The sequence below is a fragment of the Tinamus guttatus genome, unplaced genomic scaffold (assembly GCF_059628265.1).
Source record: "Tinamus guttatus ecotype Peru unplaced genomic scaffold, ASM5962826v1 Tinamus_guttatus_pri_ptg000616l, whole genome shotgun sequence".
In the NCBI taxonomy this organism is placed as follows: Eukaryota; Metazoa; Chordata; class Aves; order Tinamiformes; family Tinamidae; genus Tinamus; species Tinamus guttatus.
In genome coordinates this window covers 382,307-392,694 of record NW_028289150.1, presented here as the reverse complement: position 1 = coordinate 392,694, position 10,388 = coordinate 382,307, and the positions used below count along the sequence as shown (strand labels likewise).

The following is a 10,388-nucleotide window of genomic DNA, read 5'->3' as shown; positions in this document are numbered from 1 at the left end:
GTGTAGCTTTATACAATTCTATCACCTGTAAGCGTACACACGCGCTAAGCAACAGCATTCTCATTGGTTAAGCTATAGTGTCCATGCATAACTAGCTTGCAGCTGGCTGACATTCCTTTCCGATGCTCTATTGCTGGTCCTCCCGGATGCTTATCTGGCTATGGCCGGCCTAGTTCATTAAAAAGTTGCTAACGAGCGTTATCTTCTCCGGGTGGCCTTGGTTCCCATCGCTTCAGTTCCCGGTTCTCACCGCCTCAGCTCCTCGGTTCTCATCACTTCAGCTCCTCAGTTCTCATCACTTCAGCTCCTCGTATTCCTGTAAAAGTGCTAAGGCCCCAACAGGGATAGAGTTAGAAGTTCGAAAGGTTCGAGAGTTTAGGGTTAGAGGGTTTAGGACTAGGGCATTTAGGGTTAGCAGGTTAGAGTTTGCGGGTTTAGGGTTTAGGGTCAGGGTTAGAGGGTTTAGGGTTAGAGAGTTAGGGGTTAGAGAGTTAGGGGTTAGAGTTAGAGGGTTTAGGGTTTACTGTTAGAAGGTTAAAGAGTTGAGGGTTAGAGAGTTCAGGGTTAGAGGGTTTAGGGTTAGGGTTAAAGGGGATAGAGGTTATAGAGTAAGAGAGAGAGTTAGGGGTTAGTTTTAGAGGGTTTAGAGTTTATAGTTAGTTAGAGGGTTTAGAGTTAGAGGGTTTAGGTTTAGGGTAGACGGTTTAGGGCTAGATGTTTTAGTGTTAGAGGGTTGGGGGTTAGTGTTAGAAAGTTTAGGGTCAGGGTTAGAGGGTTTAGGGTTAGAGAGTTAGGGTTAGAAGGTTATGGGTCAGGGTTGGAGGGTTGGGGGCTGAGCTTGTTAGGGTTAGAGGGTTAGGGGTTAGAGGGTTTGAGAATTTAGCGTTTGAAGATTTAGGGCTAGAGGATTAAGGGTTAGAGGGTTTAGGGTGATGGTTAGAGGGTTAGGGGTTTGGGTTAGGGTTAGAGAGTTTCGGGTTGACTGTTAGAGGGTTACGGGTTAGAGGTGGGGTTAGGATTAGAGTGTTTAGTGTTAGAGGGTGAGAGGGTAAGAAGGTTTGGGGTTAGCGTTTGGCGGTTTAGGGATCGGAGAGTTTAGTCTTAGGGTTTTGGGGTTAGGATGTTATGGTTAGTTGGGGTTTTAGGTTTGCGCTTAGGTTAGAAACAGGTTAGGGGTTAGAAGTTAGGGGTTAGGGTTTTAGGGTTGTGGATTAGGATTAGGATTAGGCCAGAGGAGAGTTGTGTGATAGCACAGATATGAAGGGAGGTCACCGCTTTGCAGCATGTGCAAGGACACGTCTCTCCTCCCTGCCTAGCTCTGCTATCTCCATGGCAGTGACCTGCTGAGCTCCCAGTGACACAATCTGAGGTCACAGTGAGATGTGCGTCATCACAAGGAGGTCTCCCTGGTGCCAGAGTGGTGCCCTCCCTGCCCTGTGTGGCCCAGGCTCTGCTGGGCACTGCTCATGTGCTCCCCAGTGTTGCCCTTTGGAGCCACATCCCAGAGCCAGGAGGAGCAGAGAGGTGTCTCTTCATGTCCTGGAAAGCAGTCACCTCATTTCCCCCCAGATATTTCCCAAACCTGCTGATAATCCTTCAGGAATATCTCCAGATGATGCCAAAGGCTGAAAAATGTCTCAAAGGGAGCCCTGGAGAGGACACTTCTGCACTCCTGCACTGCCACGTCTCTTCTCCAGGCAGTCCAGTGAGGGAATTTAGGGCTTCAGGGTGGTCCAAGACAGGATCAAATTCATGGGGGCTGAAACAGCACAAAGTGTGGCCACAGATCGATATGTTTTGGGGAGCCTCAAGTCTTATTTCTGCGGTGACAGGACAGCCTTCCTCTCAGAGGTATCAAGGGAGGATCTCTGTTTTTAAAACTCCCCAGCAGGGTTTCTTACACTGTGATGCTTAAGATAGACATGAGACAGCAGGAAAGAGTAAATGGCAATGGCAAAAGCTGTGAGGAATTTTGGAAAGTATTTTTTTTTCAATGATTGCATTGAAGATACTCTAGAGACTTCCTTAAAACATTGTTTTAACAGGAGTGCAGTCAATTTATTTAATGTTGGCCACACCACAACAGAGCATTTCCTTGAAGGTGGTCCCCTACTTTGCTTACCAGTTGAGAGAGGACAACACCTCAGAGTGCGATGTGCTCAGTGCAAAGAGTGAGGGGTGGCAAGGACAGCTGTGGGCAGGGGTGGTTTTCTGAGCAGTAGGCTCTGGGTGGGACACTGAAATATCCTGTTAATGGTGTAGACCTGTTTAAAACACAAATGTTTAGAAAACGTCTTAAAAATAGAAAGAAATTAAGAAAAAAGAATTAAATAAATGCATTGTTATACTTTCCACCTTTCTTCATTTGTTCTATATTAGCACCCTAGCCTTCTGCATGATCTTTTTTTCTTGAAAAGGAAAGTGATTTTGTAAACGGGGTGGGATGCAGTCCCAGAGCGCTGGACAACTAGTGCCATTGCAGGTGCCATGGTCTCCCAGCCTCCCTTTGTAGCTCCAAGGGGCTCTGGTCTCCCGCAGGTCCCTGTGAGAGCTGCCAGGCCCAGGCAGGTCCTTCACAGACACTGGAACGTCTCCAAGTGCTGCTGGGTGCTGGTGGTTGGACACCCGAGCTCTGCCTGCAAAGGTGAAGGAATGTTTTCAATGTTAGGGAAAATATGAGCACACTTTCAACATCTCAGATGTTTGGCTTATCAAAGTTTTCCAGTGATGAAAGTGTGGAAATCTTCAGGAACTGTCTGAATCTGGTGTGAAGAATTATTGATCTGCCCTTGAGTTTCCACTGCTCTGTCTCTTAAAGTGTAGATGGCATCTCTGTGATCTCTCAGCTATTTTGCATGTCCTGAATACATAAATCATTTCTAAAGTCATATTTGCATCTAATCACTTAGACATATGCATTCCCCCCCACCCCCCCAATTTTTTCCCTTGCTCATTTTTCTATCTGAAATCTGTCAGCTCTCCAGTCATCTCTCAGATTCAGGGAGTTTAAACCTTGTCTTGCCTTTCAGGACTCTCGCTATGTCTTTTACTTTTCATGATTCTTTTATTTTTTTTCTGAATTTTACTATTAATGTGTCAGAACTTTACTATTATTGTTTCTAAACTTTACTATTAATGTGCCAAATCTCAACGATTTTGGTGGACTTCTTGGTGGACTTCATTGGAGGTAACTCAGACTTGACCTACAGTTGAGGACTGCAAGACAAATCCTTCTGTGCCTGCTTGCAGCTAGTTCTCAGGAGAATCGGTGCACACAAGCTGTAACATTCATCTACTGCCTGGAGTAGAAACAGGTTCAGTTTGAACCAGTGATCCAAGCAGCACCCAGTGGCTGATGAGAGAAACTACAGAGTTGATGAGCTGGGCAGGAAGGTTCTTCATACAGGTATCTTCTCAAAAATCCTGCTTTTATATATATATGTCCAGACATCATTGGGAGACACTGTAAGAACTGGAGAATGTAGGTATGAGTCCTTCTGAAAACTGAGGGATAAAGAAGGCTTAAAAAGCAGCCATCTGTCTTTTTCAGGTGCCTAATGAAATCTAACTTCAACACAGTCTTAAAAACTCTCCAGTTAGCCAAACAAGAACTGAAGCTTGAAGAACGTTATGGCAAGAGGCAATGTCTCCTGAGGGTTTTGCATCTTAATGTCCCCTTGGGGGTATTTGGTATTTTGCACATAGACCTCCAATGGTGGGAGGAACTTGAAGAAACCTCTCAAGAAGCTAAAGTCAGAAGAAAATCTCCAAGTTTCTAGGAGGGTTAATGGGTCTCACTGAGGACCATTATGAGCAAAGCCTCCCTAGAGGCTAATTCGAGCAGAAAGCTGGAGGTCCTGATTACAGGTAGGCAAAGGCAATGTGCAGGTGCCTCTGATGCCAGGTCATCTCTTCTTGTGTGTTATCAAGCAGATGGGCCAGTCACAGGTGCCCAGTTCCTGAGCAGGTGGATCCTTTCCATCATGCTTTGCCCAGGGCCCTTGGTGGGGGCAGTGTTCCAGGGCAGGACACCAACAGAGCATATCGTATTTCCCTGAGGGAAAGCAGGCAAGGAGGACCTCTTGTCATAAGGAAGAAGTCTCTTCTCCGAGGCCTCCTGTCATAAGGAAGAAGCTTCTTCGAGGCCTCAGTGGCAGAACCACTAGCCATGGCTAAGAGAACAAAGACCTGGTTCTTTTGGAGGTGCGAGTGCCCTCTGCCAGCTCCCCATGAGTTTGTTCTGCACTTTCCCATGCTTGCACTTGTTTCCCTGCAGCTTGTAGATAATCAAGCTGCTTTCCTACCTTGTCCTCACCGCAGGATCTCTTCATCTTCCCCAATGTCTCTCTGCACTCACTGGCTGTTCTTTGAAACAGAAAGGCCTGTGCTGATCTCAGGTCTCCTCTGGGTGACCTGTATGACCTAACGTCATCCTATTTCTGTCTGAAATAGACCCATGGTTGCAGAAAAGCTGAAGATTTTCCCTAAGGTAAACAAAGGAAGACCTGGGGTGAAGAAAGTAGAATGGAAGAATCATTCCGGCCGTTAGGGTCCTCAGGGCAGTCTGGCTCCATTTTCCTGGTGTGCATGGGGAGGCTGTTATTAGGCCAGCCCACAGCCTTCCCTTCTCCAGACTGAAGAAATCCATCTCTCTTATCCTCCCATAGTGACAAAGACAGCATTAGCTGTGTGTTCCCTTGATGGTAATGCCTCTTCCAGTCCTGGAATCATTTTCATCTACAAAAGACCTGAAAAATGCCAGAGTGAAGTTGCTCGGGAATGATCCAAGTCCTTGCTGTCTGCTTCCAGGAACATTCACAAAATCACAGAATCACAGAATGTTGAGGTTGGAAGAGATCTCTAGATGATGTCTGGATCATCTAGTCCAACACCCCTGCTCAAGCAGGGACACCTAAATCATGTAGCACTGGGTTGCATCCGGGTGGGTTTGGAAGATCTCCAGAGAAGGGACTCTCTGGGCAGCCTGTTCCAGTGCTCTGTCACCCTCACAGTAAAGAAGTTTTTCCTCTTATGGAGATGAAACTTCCTGAGTTTCGGTTTGTACCCATTACTCCTTGTTTTACTGCTGGCCACCACTGAAAACAGTTTGGCCCCATCCTCTTTACATTCCCCCCTCAGGTATTTTTATATGCTGATAAGATCCACCCCCAATCTTCTCTTCTCCAGGCTGAACAGGCCTGCCTCGCTTAGTGTTTCCTTGTAAATCAGATGCACGTTACTCATGTGCCCAGAAAGGGAGGACTTTCCTGCTGGACTACGAACTGAGCCATGAGCCAGCAATGTGCTTTTGTGATCTACAGAAGAGAAGGCAGAGATGGGATCTTAGCAGTGTGCCCAAATACCTGAAGGGAGTGTGCTGAGGGAATGGGGCCAGACACTCTCAGTGCGGGGCAGTGATACGATAAGAGACAACCGTCACAAACTGAAGCAGAGGATGTTCTGCCTGAATTTCAGGGAAAACCTCTGGAGTGTGAGGCTGACAGAGCATCGGCAGAGATTGTCCAGAGAGGTTGTGGAGTCTCCTTCCCAAAGATATTCCAAACTGACCTGGATGTGATCCTGTGCAATATGGTCTATGTGAGCCTGCTTGCGCAAGGGGTTTGGACTAGATGATCTCCAGAGGCGTCTTCTAAGCTCAAGCATTCTGGGATTCTGTGGGATCTCCTCAGCTCACAGCTTTCCTTGTCAAGGCTTTCATGACTGTAGTGTGGTGGCAGGTGCAAAGCAGAGCTCTGCAGTCAGGCCAGCTGGTCAGAACCTGAGAGGTGCAGGGCCAGGCTCTGCCATGTCCGTGGCATGACCAGGCCAAGGACAAGGGCAGCAGCTCCCTGATAAGGGGGATGAGGCCCAGCAATGGGGCCCATCACTCCCTGTCTTCCCTGCTCTTGTGCCCAGCAGATCCCCTCCCTGTCTGCCTGCAGCTCCTCCAAGCCCACCATACTGCCCAGCACAGTCCAGCAGAGGACCCCTGGTCCTGCAGACCCTCCAGAAGCTCCTGCCCTGAGCTGGGGCACACAGAAACCTGGCTCTCCTTTGCATTTTCCGTCTCAGGATGTTACCCTGCCTCTCTCCTGGGACATCTCTGCTCCCCACAGAGCCTTTTCCCAGATCAGTGTCCCTATTCCTGGCTGAGCTGTTCCTGCACCTGCCCTGTTCTGGTGGTGCTGCTTTGCAGAGTGAGCAGCTGTGGGACTATGGTCCGTGGTGGTCAGAGAGAGAAGCAGACCCAGTTGGGCTGGGACTGCCACCACCGATACTGGTGACACATGACCCCAGAGTGTTTGCAGTGGGAGGAGATGTGTTTGGGTGGGCACTAGCTCCTGTCTCTGGCGTTTCACAGCAGGATTCACCCTCCAGTGCTGCTTCCCTTGCCCTCTGGGGTCCCCACTGCCTCTCCAAGGGCTGAAAGTCCTCCTTTCCTCATGTGCACCTGGATTTAAAGCTCTGCCTTCTGGTTACTCCATGGTGGACCATCCCTCATTTTGTGAGGCTCCACTCACAGCCCTCACCTGGACCGTGGAGGTCTTCTAAGCTCTCCTGGGGATCTCCTGGAGATTCTCCTCCAGAAGGATGGAGGACAAATCCCATCAGCACTGTCACCTGTGACACCACCTGCTGCAGGTGATTCAGAAACAATTTCCCATCTCCATTGGCACTGGCCACTGAGAGATGAACTCTGAGTGCTGTCCTCAGTCCCTAGGAGATCACACAGATCAAACATCCTTGGAGCTTGTCTCCTAGAGCCCATGGAGTTCACAAGCAGAACACGAGACTCCTTTGAGATCCGTCTGTGAAGAAAGGCCACACCTGAGGCAAATCACAGGGGAGATGCTCTTTTATTATAGAAAATGTTCTTGTGTAGGCCAGGTTTGGCATAAGGGTGCCCAGGCCCTAGTCCTGCCTGACATCACAGAAATGTACCAGGAAACACCATGTTACAAGAGCACTTAGGGCAAATAGGCACAAGAGAGCACAGCAGGACAGTCTGAAAATGAGGAGAAGAGCCTTGAAAAGAGGAAAAAAAAAAAAAAGTTCTGCTGCTGTTGGTGGACATGTTGCCAGAAAAACTGCAGGCCCATTGAAGGGTGCAGCAAGGAAATGCCTTGCAGCGTGGGGATTGCCCTGTGCAGCAGACCTCTGTCCCCACAGGCTGCATCCAGCCTCTCCTCCCCTCCACTCATGTCCGACTTGGACTGTTGGAGCAGCGTAGAAGGAAGGGACCAGTGCTGGGCGACACATGACTATGACCTCCACGGGAGAACAGCTAAAATTACCCCCTGATTGTGGCTAGGGAAGGTGAGTTCTCCTAAAGGACACAGGTGCCATGGTCTCACCCTGTCTGTACTCGTGCTGGAAGAGGCACTGCTCAGGGAAACTCTCCTCATTGCATGGGAGACATCAGAGGTTGCTTAGTGGGGCTCAGAGTTTACCCCCTCTTTGCTGGTGAAGGGGGAAGCCTGGCGTCCTGCTTCAACATGGTCCCTTGTGGCAGATTCAAATGAGACATTCCTGTGGAGAAATGGCACAAACCAGACTATATATTTTTCCTTTACTGGAATATAAGAGAAAAAAGGCAAGCAAGAAATAAATGAACAACACTTATCCTTAATGCCAAATCCCCTAGGACAGATCTTGTTGCTGGCACTAGACCCGCTGGATGAGTTTCCTTAGGGCATTCTTGAGCTCTTCGTTCCTTAGGCTGTAGATGAGGGGGTTCAGTATTGGAGGCACCAGTGAGTATAGAACGACCACCACCAGATCCACAACTGGGGAGGTGATGGAAGGGGGCTTCAGATAGCCAAGCATGATAGTGATGACAAAGAGGGAGACCACAGCCAAGTGTGGGAGGCACATGGAAAAGGCTTTGTGCCGGCCCTGCTCAGAGGGGATCCTCAGCACAGCTCTGAAGATCTGGACATAGGACACCACAATGAAAATGAAATACCCAAAGCCTAAACAGACACTAATCACAAGAAGCCTTGCTTCCCTGAGGTAGGAGTATGAGCAGGACAGCCTAAGGATCTGAGGAACCTCACAAAAGAACTGCTCCACCACGTTGCCTTGGCAGAGCGGAAGGGAAAATGTGTTCCCAGTGTGCAGGAGAGAAAGGAGAAACCCAGAGGCCCAGGCAGCTGCTGCCATTTTAACACAAGCTCTACTGTCCATGAGGGTCCCATAGTGCAGAGGTCTGCAGTTGGCAATGTAGCGATCATAGGCCATGACTGTGAGGAGAGAAAACGCTGCTGAAAATAAGATTGCTAACAGGAAGATCTGGGCAGCACATCCTGAGTAGGAAATGGTCCTGTTGTTCCAAAGGGAATTACTCATGGATTTGGGGACAGTGGTGGAGATGGATCCAAGGTCGAGGAGGGAGAGGTTGAGGAGGAAGAAGTACATGGGGGTGTGGAGGCGGTGGTCGCAGGCTACGGCTGTGATGATGAGGCCGTTGGCCAGGAGAGCAGCCAGGTAGATGGCCAGGAAGAGCGAGAAGTGCAAGAGCTGCAGCTCCCGTGTGTCTCCAAATGCCAAGAGGAGGAACTCGCTGAAGGAGCTGCTGTTGGACATTAGTTCCTTAGGGACATAGGAGTCCTGTGCAAGGAAGGAAAGAAAGCCAAAAGTTAAAGCAGGCTTTTCTGAGCCAAACCATTTCACTTTCTCTAGGAACTCCTCACAACTCCTCTCACCCTTATTTCAGCTCCCTTTCTGGTGCTGCACTTTGAACTGGCTGAGTTTGCCACGTGCAGCAGGGACTTCTGCCTATAGCTCCGGAGGAGTTGTTTCTGCTTTGCTGCAGACGGAAATAGATGCACTAGTCTTTGACTGGTGTTTGTGGAGATGCCTTGGAATGGCATATTGCCTTGCTTGGAATGGACTTAGCCCAGAGACCAGGTGGGAATATTCTCCATTCACCAGCATGAGAGCTGAATACAGCCCTCACACCAGTTGTGTCTGAAGGAGAAGAGCTCTGTGAGGGATTTGTCCCCATCACTCTTGCCCTCCCCGACAGAGATATTTGTGTCTGTCTGCCACACCAAATCTCACTCCAGCAAGGGAGAACAACAGTCAAAAGGAAACATGGATAGACCTTACCCTTTCTACATGTCGAGATGTCTAGAGATAGACCTTGTCCTCATGCCGCCTTTAACCCTGCACCCTGCACCCTTATTCCAGGCACTGCAGAGAGAAGGAGTAGCTTTGATGCACACAAGCTGCAGGAGACGATGTCCACTCCTTCTATGGAAGGGCTCTTCAACATTTAGAAATCAAGTCTTCTCTGCAAAAGCATAAGTGGAGGAGTCTGTTGATATATAAGTGTGCTTATAAATAATATATATGATGGTGCACACACAAACACACAAAGGTGCCTACTCACTGTGGGAACATTATTTGATAGAGCAGAAAACTTTGGCGTTTCAATCATTCTCAGCATAAACCCTTGTGCATCCCAACAGGGAAAAAAAAAATCCTTGTTATGACTTTGTCATGGGACCTGCTTCATCGCTGAGCCTTGCACCTCGCTGTACTGCACTTGCACCTCACTCAGATGAAGGACAATGACACTCACAAGTGAGCCCAGTTCTCCCTGCAAAAACCTCCCAGGAGCAGGGGACTGTCCAGGGGCACCCCCTCAGGTTTTCAGGTGCTAAGGAGCAGCTCAGATAAACCCTGATGCAGCAGCCCAGGAGAAGCTGGTGCTGTTGATAGACTAAGGGATGGCTGAGGGGACAGTCAGAAGTCCCTGGCAGACTCATTAGCTGCTCCTTGAAACTCTTAATGAGTCTCAATCTGTTGTCCAAATCTGACAGTTTTGTTTCCATTTTCCTCTTACTGAGTGGAAGGAAATTGTAAGCACCACCTCACTGACTTCTCCTTTAGGAAATGCCTGCCTTGCCTTTCCTTTTGCAAAGTGCCCTCTGAAATGTGCTCACAGCTACACCTGTGAGCAGACTTGACCCACGCAGCACACCCCAGCAGGAGAAGGAACCTGTCCTGGCAGAGGATAATCCTCTCACCCAGAGCTTCTCCCCTCAGTGCTATGAGGAGCTCCCTGGGCAGGCTGAGTGCTGACCTTCACAGGCAACAGAGTCACTGCCCCGGACACACAGCACCTTTGGGTACAGGAACACTGCTCTCTCACAGATCTCTCGGGTGTGCAGATCTCTCACTCTGTCTGCACACCCCAGCTTCACATCACTGCCGTTTCTGTTGGGGAAGGCAGCAGGATGCCCTGCTCATAGGTGGTATGTTAGAGAATCCCTGCTCTCAAGCAGCTCCTCTTCCTCTGCACTGCAAAAGCCAGGAGAAAGAAGAGAAAAATGCTGCCAGCAATGTTGTGTGGTGGGTTCTTATGTCCCCTTCAAGAACCT

The 10,388-nt window shown here is 49.1% G+C and overlaps 1 protein-coding gene across 1 annotated transcript; it reads right to left on the bottom strand.

Moving 5' to 3' along the window:
* Nucleotides 1-7,665: 7,665 nt before the first annotated feature.
* LOC148592380 (olfactory receptor 14A16-like) lies at nucleotides 7,666-8,586 on the bottom strand. The gene has a single exon (XM_088535114.1). It carries the CDS (start codon nucleotides 8,584-8,586, stop codon nucleotides 7,666-7,668), a length of 921 nt encoding a protein of 306 aa, XP_088391240.1.
* Nucleotides 8,587-10,388: the final 1,802 nt, after the last annotated feature.

Coding starts and splice junctions, on each gene's coding strand:
- LOC148592380 (XM_088535114.1), bottom strand. CDS start 8,586: ATGTCCAACAGCAGCTCCTTCAGCGAGTTCCTCCTCTTGGCATTTGGA.